Source organism: Lepidochelys kempii, chromosome 11, assembly GCF_965140265.1.
Source record: "Lepidochelys kempii isolate rLepKem1 chromosome 11, rLepKem1.hap2, whole genome shotgun sequence".
In the NCBI taxonomy this organism is placed as follows: Eukaryota; Metazoa; Chordata; order Testudines; family Cheloniidae; genus Lepidochelys; species Lepidochelys kempii.
The window spans coordinates 69,626,888-69,640,966 of NC_133266.1; the positions used below are offsets into that span (position 1 = coordinate 69,626,888).

Sequence of the window (14,079 nt, forward strand, 5' to 3'; positions counted from 1 at the left end):
TAAGATGAATATCACGGGAAAAGAATCTATCATTTAACAAGCTTTTTCAAAATGTGTTTCCTGCTAATACAGTTTTGCATGGCTACATGTCAACCCTGACATTTTTATTTCAAAACGCCAAGTAAAAATGTCCTTAAACTTTTTGTTCTTTAAAACTTATAAATGTAGCTTCCCTCTTTGTCTCTCTGTCTCTGTCATAAACAAAGCCATAAAGAAACACTATATGCAAGTAAATGTTCCCTTGCAACAGCCCATTACAAATAGTATTACTGAGTATGACACTCTGGTAGATTATCTAAGGATATTAGCTCGCATCAAGGCCTTGAATGGTGACCACAGATGAGAACAGAGAAGAGCAACTTAATCTATATGATTTGGCAGAAATCATTTCATTCCAAAGGGACCAATTTTGCCCTTTTGATTTTTAATGCCCTGTTACTAGGGCCCTATAGAAAGAATAGAGGAATGTATCTACATACATGCCTATATATGTATGTGGAGTTGGCATCCATATGATCAATTGCAGAGGCATGCTATAAATTGCATTGGCAAGTGATAAATCCGTTGCATTCCTATGCAGTTTATCTCAAACATAGGACCACGTCTCCAGCCCACTAGTCTATCTCCCGGGGACTTCCCCTAACATTTCAAACCCCTCAGCAGCTTCAAACACGAGACTTAGTTTTTTAAACCAACCTACAAGAGAAAAGTTGGCTCCTGCATCCCCCTAAAAGTGGAATTTCCCCCCAAACTGATCCCAGGTAGAGGCCCAGATTTGTTCCGGAAGCAACGGCAGCTTTTCAGCAGATAGGGATGTTTATGATTTTAAAGTCTGATATCACAGGACCTTTTAAGGACTAGAAGCGGGAACTGGAAAAGGGAGATTCCAAGGGTGAAATCCCAACCCTATGGAAGTCAACGGGAGCTTTGCCATTAACATCAACAGGGCCAGTATTTTACCCTAAGTGTTCCAGTGGGATTTAGCACTATCTAAGGGGCTGAGATACTATTTTAAAGCTGTGACATTTTGGCCCAGATCCTGCCGTTTGCTGCACCTCTCCAGAGCAAAAAGGCCCTAATGCTGATGTAGGGCGAATTCTCTAGTGGGATTGAGCTGGCTCTGTGGCTCTGATGCCACCTTTCTCCATGCTGCAGGGGACCATGGCTGGGCCAGGTACTATGCAACATCAATACGAGGGGCCGGAATTGGGACCTAAGCAAGGGGTGCAGGATCAGGCAGTGCATCCCCAAAGAGGGAAGTTCCTCTCAGTCACTGACAGCAAAATGCAAATCTGCCGTTCTGCAGCTAAGGAGGGTGGAGATACACAAGCACCTTACATAGTCACCCCAATACAGCCACGAGTAACACCTACTTAAAAACACAACATACAGTGAAAGATATTTAAGGTGACCACTCAAAATACCAGCCGAAACTGGTTACTTAAGACAGGTGCTCTAGTACCAGAGCCTGGCGTTACCTCAGATTTACTAGAGCCTGGAGTTACCTCAGATTTACACTGAGAGCAGAATCTGGCTCACTATGCTTTGGGGGCAGTCACTTGGAATGGGAGATTGTCTCATAAGGATGGTCTCTGGTACTGGTTTCACTATATTTGACCATGATTCAGATCACAGTGTATTTTACAGACTACTGAGCTCATATTTTCTATAAGGTGTTAATAGAAGCCCCAAAGTTTTAATTAAATATTATCTCACACCAGTGTAAATGGAGACTAACTGCAGAGAGTCAGATTCTTATCTGGTGTACATTAGTGTTTCTCTATTAAAGTCAATGAAACCAGTTTACACCAGCTGAGGTTCTGACCCACAGTAACTACAGAATACATAACCATTCTGATTGGCATTAGTAATAATATGCATTTTCTATGCAGCAGACAAGGACGAGGCTCCATTTCTAAACAGTAGCCATTCAAATACTGTTTGCAGCACAAGTCAAAAACAAAACATCCAATAACTTCACAGAATCTTTGTGCTGTTACTCTCTTGGAAACTCTCTCTTCACTTCTCTCTCTCTCTCTCTCTCCTACTCCCCCCTTCTCTCTAACAAGGTATACATGTGTGTACAGTGCATACTGTATGCACACATGACAAATACTGGTATGTTTTCTATGATGTCTCACATTATTTTCTGTGCTCCACTGCAGTTCAAAGCAAAAGGGATATCATCTTTCTTTTGGATGGATCACTCAACGTTGGAAATGCCTACTTCCCATTTGTACGCGACTTTGTTGTGAGCCTAGTTAACGACCTTGATGTTGGAAATGACAATGTACGCGTTGGCCTAGTACAGTTTAGTGACACTCCTACAACTGAATTCTTTTTAAACTCATTCCCAACCAAGGCAGAGATCATTACTCGCCTGAGGCAGTTGTTCCCTAGAGGGGGATCAGTGCTGAATACTGGCTCGGCACTAGACTTTGTCCTTACGAATCACTTCATTGAAGCTGCTGGGAGCAGAATAGATGAACAAGTTCCACAGGTCCTGGTCCTGCTTGTAGCAGGGCAGTCTGCTGACGCAGTCAGACAAGCGTCCAATGCATTAGCTCGGGCTGGAGTGCTGACGTTTTGTGTTGGAGTTAGAAATGCTGATAAGGCAGAACTTGAGCAGATGGCATTTAATCCAAGAATGGTGTATTTTGTGGATGATTTCAGTTCTTTGGCAGCTTTACCACAGGAGTTAATTAATCCTTTAACAACATATGTTAGTGGAGGTGTGGAAGAAGTTCCACTTGCCCCTTCAGGTAATATCTACCTTTCTTCATGTTGACTGTATTAAGTTGGTCTTGTTTCTTTTGATTGTTTACTTTGAATGTTGCACAACTTCTTATTTGTCCAAGGCCCTGATCCAGCAAAGCATTAACCCTTTATTTAATTTTATGTGGGTAGACCTATTGACCCACTGAAGTCACCACTAACATGCTTAAAGTTCAGCAACTGCTCAAGTGCCTTGCTGAGTCAGCACTGAAATGGAGCTCAGAATGGGTCTATGACCACCGTACCAAATATCCTGCCCAATTGTCCCCGTAGCCTTTGTATCCTGACCACTTGGGATACATTAGTGCCTATGATAGGTGTTTGAATGGACCAGCTCACATGTAGGGAGTGGTTACTGCTCCCCACAAAAAATGAAATGGAGAGATTAATATAGTGCAGAACAGCAAAGATCAACCAAGGCAAAAGCAAACCCCAAACATAAAAGGCTAGAGTCGACCCTCAGTTGCAACCCCACTGAAATAAACGGGCTGGTCCAGGTGTAGAGGAGGATAGAATTTATTCTTGATAGTGAGTTAAAAGTTAATGAAAGTCTCTGACATTATCTCCAAAAATATTTGTGTCATGTTTAACGTTAACCTGATATATAAAAATATTTCCCCCAGAGTTCTTTTATTGTGGCTCCGTTCAGAAGGGGCTATTAAAAAGATTAAGATTATTTTGTTTGGAAATGAGAAAATTAAGAGGAATTTGACAAATAGATAACAGATGCTCCACTTTGCTTTGGAAAGTCAATGAAATTAAAAGGTGACCAAAGTGAAATAGGTTAAGTGTCCCTTTCCATTTAGATACTTCAGTTAATGAAAATCACTCAATCATTTTAAATATCCGGCTCCTTAAAAGAAAAGTTTCCATGATGAACCATAAAAAGGTTTTAACATCTTGTTTTCTTTTTCTCTCTATTTGTTCTAGAGAGTAAGCAAGATATTTTATTCATGATTGATGGCTCAGCCAACCTATTGGGGCAGTTCCCTGTTGTCCGGGACTTTGTGCACAGAACTATTTCTGAGCTCAATGTGAAGCCAGATGCCATCCGAGTCTCTGTAGCTCAGTACAGCGACGACGTCCAGGTGGAGTTCACCTTTGATGAACTCCCATCCAAGCAGGAAATACTCCAGAAAGTGAAACGAATGAAGATAAAAACTGGGAAACAACTGAACATGGGGGCTGCACTGGATTATGCAATGAAGAATCTGTTTGTGAAGAGTGCTGGAAGCAGGATTGAAGAAAGCGTTCCTCAGTTCTTGGTTCTGCTTTCTGCTGGGAGATCTACTGACAACGTGGAACAACCAGCAGAGGCCCTGAAAGGAATTGGTGTTGTCGCTTTTATTATCGCAGCCAAGAATGCCGATCTCAGAGAACTAGAAAGGATAGTTTATGCTCCAGAGTTCATTCTAAAAGTCGATTCCCTTCCTAGAATTGGAGACATACAACCGAAGATAGTGAACTTATTGAAAACCATAGAAATTCAACGACCAGGTATGGAAAGCCACCATTTCTTTTGTTTTTATAATGTTGAAACGTATCAAATTTGTTTCAGAGGACTAAAAAAAATGTTGCAAAAATTATAAATTATAAATCATAAATTAAAACTACATACAAAACAATGGATCCTGGGCCTGATCCAAAGCTCACTGGAGCTGGTGAAAAGTCTCCCATTGACTTCAGCATGTTTTGGCTCAGGCCCAGTACGATTGAGGTTTAAAATAATTATGTAGCAAGTGGTAGTCTACGTTGCTTTTCCTTCATTCAGGCTCTGACCCAGTAAAGCACTTCAGTGCATGCTTTCCTTTAGGCACAAACAGTCTCATTGAAGTAAAAAGTCTACCTTATGGTTTATGATTTATATTTATAAAGTATAATCTGCAGGCCACAACAGAGACTGCAGCCCCATTGTGCTAAGCACTGTGCAAATATGGTGTAATGGACAGTCTCTTCTCTGAAGAGACTGTCAGTAGGAGTAGATTTAAGTGCTTTGCTGGATTAGGGCTACAAGGAGCAAATTAGGGCTTGGTTGTCTCTATTTCTCTTCCAGACTGATTTTGTTTTTCTTGAAAGTGGTGTGAGGAAAGAGGAGTATGGCAGAATTGACAATCCAGTGCATAAATCTATTGCTTGCCATCCTAGGTTCATTTGTCTATCTTTCTCCTTGAATGAAACACAAAGAGCTTTTATATGTTGCTCCCAGATATCAACCAGTAAATTAAATGCTATTGAATGCGTTACCTAGGGAGGTGGTAGAATCTCCTTCCTTAGAGGTTTTTAAGGTCAGGCTTGACAAAGCCCTGGCTGGGATGATTTAACTGGGAATTGGTCCTGCTTCGAGCAGGGGGTTGGACTAGATGACCTTCAGGGGTCCCTTCCAACCCTGATATTCTATGATTCTATGATTCTATGAATCAATTGCAATTATAACAGGAGGAAATTAAAATGACATAACTAGAATAAAGGATAACAAAAGGGTAACAATTCAATCATCAAAATTCTAAACAGCATGGTATCATACAGACATCATCTGTGAACACATGCCTTTTTGGTGAAACATCCCTGCTTTGCCAACAAAGACAATGGGTATTATGGCCTCCCACCAGCAGATGGAGACATGGAAAATGCAACATACTTAACATGAAGCCTCCATGAAGGTTCTAGCCAGATGAACCTTATCCGGTCTTTGACAGGCAATGAGTGCTTACTGGTTGGCCTGCAGCAGGGTTCTGAAGTTTGGTCTGAGTTTGTTCGGTAGTAGAACGGATCAAATTTTTTTATCTTTTAGAAATGTTCAACTACTTTTTTCACAAAAATGATTGAAAATTTTTCATTTTTATTTTAGTTCACTTTTCTATCCTGCTGGCTTGAGCCAGCTGAACTATTGTCACAAAAATACTTTCACCATTGTCCAATCAGCTGTGGAATTTGTGTGTGTGCAGCATTACTTATTTCTAGGTTAGAATGATCCTCAGGGACGTTTTTTCCCCTCTGTCTCTCCTCCATCTTCCACCCCTCTCTAGAGCACTCTTTGTGGAGTAGTCAACTGGTGCTAATGTGCTCCACTCCCTAGAGACCCTTGATTGCTTTAGGAGAAAATGGCCCCTGATTACATACTCCATTCGTCCTCCCTTGCTGAAGGCTGATGCCTCCACTAAAGAGTATAGAGCCCCTCCCGACTAAGAAGGTATCACCCAGCACATGATGTCGCAGGGTTTTCACTGGATTTCCATCCATCTGTCCATTAGTCAAGAGCCTTTGACTGCCTGGCTAAAGGGAAACTATAAAGAAACAGGATCAGCATCTGTGATACATGACCTAAGATCCCAAGCCTCTCCTCTCTCTGCAAATCATTTTATACAGAGGATGTCTACTTTACACCGAGAATCTGACTTATCTTCCCCTCCCCTCATTGTCTCCATAAACAGCTGACGAAAGTCAGAAGAAGGATGTGGTGTTTCTGATTGATGGCTCAGATGGTGCCAGAAGTGGTTTTCCTGCACTGAGGGCCTTTGTGCAAAGAGTGGTCGAGAGCCTGGATGTCAGTTCTGACAGGGTTCGTGTTGCCGTGGTGCAATATAGCAACATCATACAACCCAAGTTCCTTCTGAACTCCTACTCTGATAAATCAGATGTGATCAGTGCCATCCAGGGCCTGTCCGTTATGGGAGGGGCTCCTCTTAATACAGGTGCAGCCCTGGACTATGTCATAAAGAATGTGTTCACCAGCCCAGCTGGCAGCAGAATAGCTGAAGGTGTCCCTCAGCTATTGATTCTGCTGACATCTGGCAAATCTAGAGATGATGTGAGAAGGCCCTCGGTGGCCCTGAAGACCGGAGGCATGGTGCCTTTAGGCATTGGAATTGGAAATGCCGATATCACGGAGCTGCAGACCATCTCTTACATCCCAGACTTTGCTGTTGCCATCCCCGACTTCAATCAACTGGATACCGTACAGCAGGTCATCTCAGAGCGAGTCACTCAGCTTACCAGGCAACAAATTAAACAGCTAACTCCGGATTTCGAATTGCCAACACCCAGTCCAGGTGAGAAGGTGTTTTTTGGCTGTTGTGTCTGCAGAGCACCGCGCATACGAGTAAGATTCAGAGACAAAAAACTGATGTTTAAATAACATTATGGTTGTGATGCAGAGAGGGAAAGGCAAGGCATTCACAATTAAGGTTCCAAAACCATCCTCATCTCCCTGCCAATTTATCCTCTATTTGCCCATTTGTACCTGGGTTTGCAAGGATCTGTGTAATTCCTGCCAGTCATTCAAATACCTCTATAGGACAGGAGGGATAGCTCAGTGGTTTGCGCATTGGCCTGCTAAACCCAGGGTTGTGAGTTCAATCCTTGAGGGGGCCATTTAGGGATCTGGGGCAAAAATTGGGGATTGGTCCTGCTTTGAGCAAGGGGTTGGACTAGATGACCTCCTGAGGTCCCTTCCAACCCTGATATTCTATGATTCTATAGGCCCCAGTTCTACCCTGTGGTCCATGTGGGCAGACTGCTATGTCTACTCAGTCCACGGAAGTCAATGCAGGCTATCTTACAATAAATAAATGAGGTGATATATTAATCAATAACTTAGTGACCAGATAATTTCTGCCCCCCCTTCCCCAAAAGAAAACTAGATCATTTAGATAAGAAACTGACATTTTCATGTAAATGCAGATTCCTATCTAGATTTTTCAGACATTTATAATTCAGGCACGGAACTTTGCTCTGACCTGAAACCGGGTAGAAAAGCTCATAATCAGGAAGCAAACCTTCTTTTAGGAAATAACAGCAACAGGAAAAATAACTCTCAGATGGCAAGTGTAGAGCAATCTAGTGACGCAAAAGAGAGTGGGGTGTCACTGAACTCACTTTCTCCATGTCTAGATGGTCACCTTGCAATCTGCCTTGTGTAAGGGGTAGCATGGGGCTGCACCTCTCTGGGAAAAGACCAGAGAAGGACCTGTGGCTCAGAGATAATCCTCATGTCTACGACCTCATGTGGGTGGCAAGCTAGTCTGGCCAGTGAATAGGGATTAGGTGTGGAGCCAGGGCTCCTCTGACTCCCTGCCTTCTCAGCCCCCTCCCTGGTCTTCACTCAGAGGACTCATATCAGGAGAGCAACCATTGTTTCTCCCCACATGGCCAGGGTTGCAATCTGAACAGGGGAGCAAAGGGGCTTTAATGCTTCTGTTCCCTGACATGGCCAAGAGAGAGCTCTGACACTCTCCCCTCTGTGCACTAAATGAAATCGTGATACCTATTTTTTTTAAATTAGTGGCTGTATTAAAGTGAGATTGTGTGAATGTGGGACAGAATGTGGCTTGCAGGGTCTACCCTCGCTTGGATTCCAAATGTTGTAAGTCAGAGTTGTGTATGAGGACTGCAGACTAGATTTCCACACTATTTAATCCTACACATAGATTTCATTGGACAGCTGATTTCAGCCTGGTGCTGCTTGCTGTTGCCCCCCAAAATGACGATGTATAATTGCACATCTGTGGGTGCCTTCAACTTTTGCCCTTTAGATCATTTACCAATGCAACTCTTGGGCATATGTGCATCATCTGAACTCTTTCTCTTTTGACAGTGAGCAGCAAGAAGGATGTTGTGTTTCTCATTGATGGCTCCCAGTTTGTTACCGCTGAGTTCAATTTCATCCGTGGCCTGATTGAACGGCTAGTGAGCTCCCTGGATGTGGGTTTCGATGCCACCCGGGTTGCTGTGATCCAGTTCAGTGACGATCCCAAGGTCGAGTTTCTTCTCAATGTTTACTCCAGCAAAGATGAAGTGCTGAATGCTGTAAGAAGATTAAAGCCCAAATTAGGCCAAAGGGTTAACGTAGGAGCTGCCCTGGAGTATGTGTTGAAGAATATCTTTACAAGACCTTCTGGAAGTCGCATAGAGGAAGGTGTCCCTCAGTTTTTAATATTACTCTATTCCCGCCCATCTGCTGATGAGGTAGAGGACCCTGCCTTCCAAATCAAAGTAACTGGTGTCGCACCTCTGACTATCGGAAAGAATGTGGATCCTGAGGAGCTGACAAAGATTTCTCTCAGCCCTGAATATATATTCTCAGTGAGAAGCTTCCAGGAACTACCCAGCCTAGATCAGAAGCTCCTGACCCCTATTAGAACATTGACTTTAGAACAGATAGAAAGGCTCCTGGAAGACATAAAAGTCCCTTCAGGTAATATTGTCTGATCACTCGGTGCCTTTGTGTTGCTGTTAATGTAGATATTGCTAAAAGTGCAAATAACTTTCCATTCTTTCCCTGCCAACAAATGATTTTCCCCTTAAAAAGAAATACAGCACATTGCATGGTCAGGAGAATGGAGATTCATTAGAGATTTCATGGAGATATTGAGGGCTAAGGTTTTCTGGGCAAAAGTGATATTGCTTACCTTATCTGCAGCCCTTTGAAGAGTTTTCTAGTTAAAATAAGCATAAATCTGGGGCCAAATGCGGTTAGGAACATTTAAGGAAATGAATGCAAAAAAAATAAAAATCAGATTACAGGCGATTAGGATTTGGGGTGATATATGATTATAATTTTGGATGTAAATTTAAACTGACTGGTAAAGCCAAAAAGAAGCAAACAAAAAACACCCACCCCCCCAAAAGAAACCAACTCCAATTCTCATGCCTAAAGAGTGGGTTTTCACTTTAATAGATAGCACATTTTAGCATTCCCCCTTAAAAACAAAGCATATGTGCTATATTTTTCAGGTGAATGGAGCTTCATCAGAGATCCTATGTGTTGTGTCATCCTTGGGAAGGGATTGCTCAGAAACCTTACAGCAAAGCTCAAGCAAGGAGGTTTTTCATGTCAGTAATTTTCCTCTCTCCTTGACGTTTTTGTTCTGCAGAATTGGACGGCAATGAGAAGGACATCATCTTCCTCATCGACAGCTCTGACAGCGTCAGGACCGACGGTCTTGCACACATTCGGGATTTCATCATCAGAATTGTTCAGCAGCTGGACGTTGGGCCAAACAAAGTGAGAATTGGTGTGGCCCAATTCAGCAATACTGTTTTCCCGGAGTTCCTTTTAAAACAACACAAGACCAAAGATGCCGTTCTGCAAGCCATACGCCGCCTGAGGCTCAGAGGAGGGTCCCCACTGAACGTTGGAGCAGCACTGGACTATGTTGTGAAGAATTACTTTGTTAAGTCTGCAGGGAGCAGAATAGAAGACAGGGTCCCCCAGCATTTAGTCCTCCTCCTTGGAGGGAGGTCCCAGGATGATGTGACTAGACCTTCTGCTTTGATTGCATCCACTGGGGTTAAAGTCCAGGGTGTAGGAGCAAGGAATGCAGATAGCACTCAGTTACAGAGAATTATCAATGATCCTAGACTTGCATTCATAATCAGAGATTTTACAGAACTCCCAACCGTTGAAAAGAGATTCATCGAATCATTAAAAGAACCTCAAGAGTCTACATCCATACCTCCTACAATTCCAGTTCCTGGTCAGTCTTTTATTCATGTTGGTATACACTAGGGGAAACCTTCGGGATGCAACATGGGATAAAATGATCGTAATTTGTAAAGCTGTTCAGAATTAATGTATTTTAGTCCTTATTCCTGTGCTTGCATTTCACTAAAGAATACTCGCCGAAAGGACCTTGCAGAACTTGGAATATGGTAGAATTTAGAATGTGAATAAGACGGAAATATGTTCCTCATAAAAATAAATAACATATTACATAGCATAACATTTGGGCGGGGTGGGCCCATGCTCTGAGGTGGCACTGAGCATTCTCTCTCTTAGGGGCATGGCTGGCTGGCTCTTGCTCACATGCTTATGGTCTCACTGATTGCTGTATGAGGGTCGGGAAGGAATTTTCCTTCAAGTCAGATTGGCAGTGACCTTGGGGGGGTTTCCTCCTTCCTCTGCAGCGTGTGGGGTGCGGGTCACTTTCCATGATTATCTGTGTATGTCTCACTTAATCATTTCCCTGACATTGTGGGGGCCTCAGGCACTGGTGCACCTTGGTCCCTCCTGTTCTCTGCCCATGGCACATAAAGTCTAGTCTCCTATGGGCTGTCGTACTTTGGTCTCATTTCGGTTGCTAGGTTTAGTGTGTGGGTGCTGGGTGATGTTGTTGGCCTGTGCTATACAGGAGGCCAGACTAGATGATCTGGGGGTCCTCTCTGACCTTAAACTTCATGACTCTATCATAAATATTATGTTTTATGGCCCCTTTCTTCTGAGCAGTCACAAATCTGCTTGTGTTGCTGAAGAAACATAAAGATAAGATGGAAGTGGTAGTGAAACATATCATTACTTCACATGGGGCCTGCTCCAAAGTCCACTGAAGTCAGTGGAAAGATTTCCACAGACTTCCAAGAGCCTTGGATCAGGACTATATTTAGGAGTTCTCCTCGTCTTAAAATAGAAGCAGGCATTTTGCTAAAATAATAGAAGTTTTGCACTTAGATTTGGCATTTGGAATTCTGTTCCCTGCCTCCCCCCAATCTATCCAGTTCTCTGCACTGGCTTCACCCTGGAGTGCTTGCATGTTGTGTGTGAATCACTGTTTTTATCATTTGCTTGCTCAGCATTTTCCTTGTTTGATTTTTCACTGGCACCCAGTAATGAATTACACCCAATGGTACCCTAATCTGGAACCTTGATAGACAAAGCTCTTAATGTTTGGTTCTTTGGTTCTTCATAATCTTTTGGTGCTCCTCCAAAGCTTTTGAAATACAAACACTCCTTTTCTCCATGTAACCGTCATTGTCTCTTTCAATGACCTGAACTGTGCCTTTTGTATTCTCTGCATATAATCTGTCACCCTAAATGGTTGCCTCAAGCCTAAGCATATTGATTCTCTTCTCCTTCCTGTTGCTTTGGTCTCTTTTCTCCCAAGAAGTCATCTCTGGTTGATATTTTGCCAAATCCAAAATGTGGTCTCAATAAATCTTGCAGAACCTGCTTTGCTGGCTAGTTTCTTCAAATCTCACATTTCAGAGGGCTTTTCTAGTTCATTGGTGCTTTAGGACATTTTCCCAGCACAGACTGACCGATTCTGCTATGGATTTAGCAGGCTAGCAGCACAGGTGCAGAGCAGGGGCCAGAGCGGAGTTGGGGACAAGGGAGACTTTGGACTTCAGGTGCTAATATGAATCCCCAAAAAGGTGAGGTGTGAGCTGGGGTTTGTGTCAGTTTGTATATTCTGGCCAAGATTTGAAAAAGTGACTAGTGAATTTGGGTGCTAGCAAAAGAAGAGACATCTTAAACGGGTCTGACTTTTTGAAAACGCAGCAGCCGCCTGCTCACTGAAAGTCGGGCTCCTTTAAGATTGGCCACCCAAAAAAGGAGGCATCAATCCACTTTTCAATGGCTTGGCCTTCCCTGACTCATTCTGAATTAGCTGTAGTCTTACTGCTCACTGTATTTTCCAAGGCAAGACATTTTTCTAAAGGAAACGCAGAATTATTTCTACGCGCAGCACGTCGCCTTTGCCGACAATTTAAGAATGGTCCGTTTCCCTCTATTGTTTGAGACAATATTCTGGGTGCCACAAAGCATTTAATACCCACCTTCTTTTTAACTGTTTCAGATGGTAAAAAGGAAGTCGACATCGTGTTTTTGCTGGACAGCTCCATCAATTTAGGGAGAGAGAACTTCCAGCAAGTTATCCAATTTGTATATTCCATAATCGATGCTCTCTATTCAGAGGATAAATCCATTAAAGTGGGATTGGCCCAGTACAACTCTGACGTGACGGATGAATTTTTTCTCAAGGACTATACCACCAAAGACCAGATCTTACGTGCTATCAACAGAGTAGTCTATAGAGGGGGCAGAGTGGCTAATACAGGAGAAGGCATCAAACACATCCAGGCAAAGCACTTTGTGAAAGAGGCTGGGAGCAGGGGGGAGGACAGGGTCCCTCAAGTTGCTTTTATTGTGACCGGAGGCGAGCCTTTGGACGAGGGACAGACAGCAGCCTTGGCCCTGACAAACGCAGGGGTCAAGGTGTTTGCCGTTGGCGTGAAAAACATCGACCTGGATGAGGTGAGCAAGCTGTCCAGTGACAGTGCCACTGCTTTCAGGGTGGCGACAGCCCAGGAACTGTCGGAACTGAACGAACAAGTGTTGATTACTCTCGATGCTGTTATGGAAGAGCAACTGTGCCCCGGAGTGAGTGAATCCCGAGGCAAGTACCCCTGTGGTAAAAATATTATTTCCGTGTATAGTTCTCCTCTTGGAGCACTTGGTTTGCTTTAAACAGACTCCTCCAAGAGCATTGTTGTATTCCTGTTGCCAGGCTTTCTTAAGCCTGGATCTTGCACATTCTAGTGAGTGGGCTCAGCTCTGCATGGTCTCGGCCCTCGCCTGTAAACTCTTCCCTAGGTGGGAAGCTCTTTGGCACTAAAACCATGCCTTCCTATGCATCTCTGGAGCGCCTAGAACACGTGGGGTGATACTGCAATATGTGTCAAATAACAATCCCAACAGGCATTCCTAGGGACCTCGAGAGGTCATCTAGTCCAGTCCCCTGCACTCAGGGTTGGTTGATCATGTGTTGACAACGATAGTATCTCCACCTCAAACAAAACCGTTACTAAATGATCTAATATTGCCCTGTGGATTTAAGTGTTATCTGATCTGACTAGCTCCTTTGTACTGTCTTAATTAGTTTTCACGACCAAAGGCTTACTAAGTGATAAACTGAAAACTAACTGCCCAAGATTAGTATGCATGTTATGCCAGTGAATTCCAGCTTGACAGGTGGCCTCACCGTGGATTTTGCCTTTAAACCAGAACTGGGTATAACTATATACGTTGGAGGATTAAGGATTGTGGGGAGAAGATTAGTGAGATTTACCCCTTTTGTCATGGTCTGCCCTTAACTTTCAGGGCACATTGTCATATTGTAGGATCTATTTCATTGGTCCATCCTCAGAGTGATGGACTTTGTTTGGCTCCAGACATCCACAAAAGAAAGTACCATACAACTAGTGGGTCATTCTGTAGATAGCCCAGGTCACATGATGCTTGCTCCTCCTCATTTCCAGCTGATTGCACGGCTGCAGACATGCCAGGATGCATGCAGAAGAAGCTGGCAATAAGGAGGGTGAACCTGGTGTTTCTGCAGGATTCTTGCATGAATGGAAAGGGGATCCAGACTGGTAGGGGTCCTGTGGATGGACTGGGAGGGGAGGGAAGACTGTGTGATGATCTCTCTATTAAGATGTGGTCCCCGCTGGGGAAAAGTTAGACATGCCCATGATACAGATAAGAATAACATCTTGCACTGATCATTGCATTTTTCATCAAAGGATCTC

The 14,079-nt window shown here is 43.4% G+C and overlaps 1 protein-coding gene across 1 annotated transcript in view; it reads left to right on the forward strand.

Annotated features, from left to right (window-relative positions):
- The window catches only part of COL6A3 (collagen type VI alpha 3 chain), a 109,484-nt gene that overhangs the window by 45,501 nt on the left and 49,904 nt on the right, over window positions 1-14,079 (forward strand). Inside the window, exons 6-11 of the mRNA XM_073306772.1 lie at window positions 2,166-2,762; window positions 3,706-4,272; window positions 6,207-6,824; window positions 8,369-8,968; window positions 9,648-10,250; window positions 12,348-12,947. Coding sequence (XP_073162873.1) covers window positions 2,166-2,762; window positions 3,706-4,272; window positions 6,207-6,824; window positions 8,369-8,968; window positions 9,648-10,250; window positions 12,348-12,947 — 3,585 coding nt within the window. The remainder of the gene's footprint in view (window positions 1-2,165; window positions 2,763-3,705; window positions 4,273-6,206; window positions 6,825-8,368; window positions 8,969-9,647; window positions 10,251-12,347; window positions 12,948-14,079) is intronic.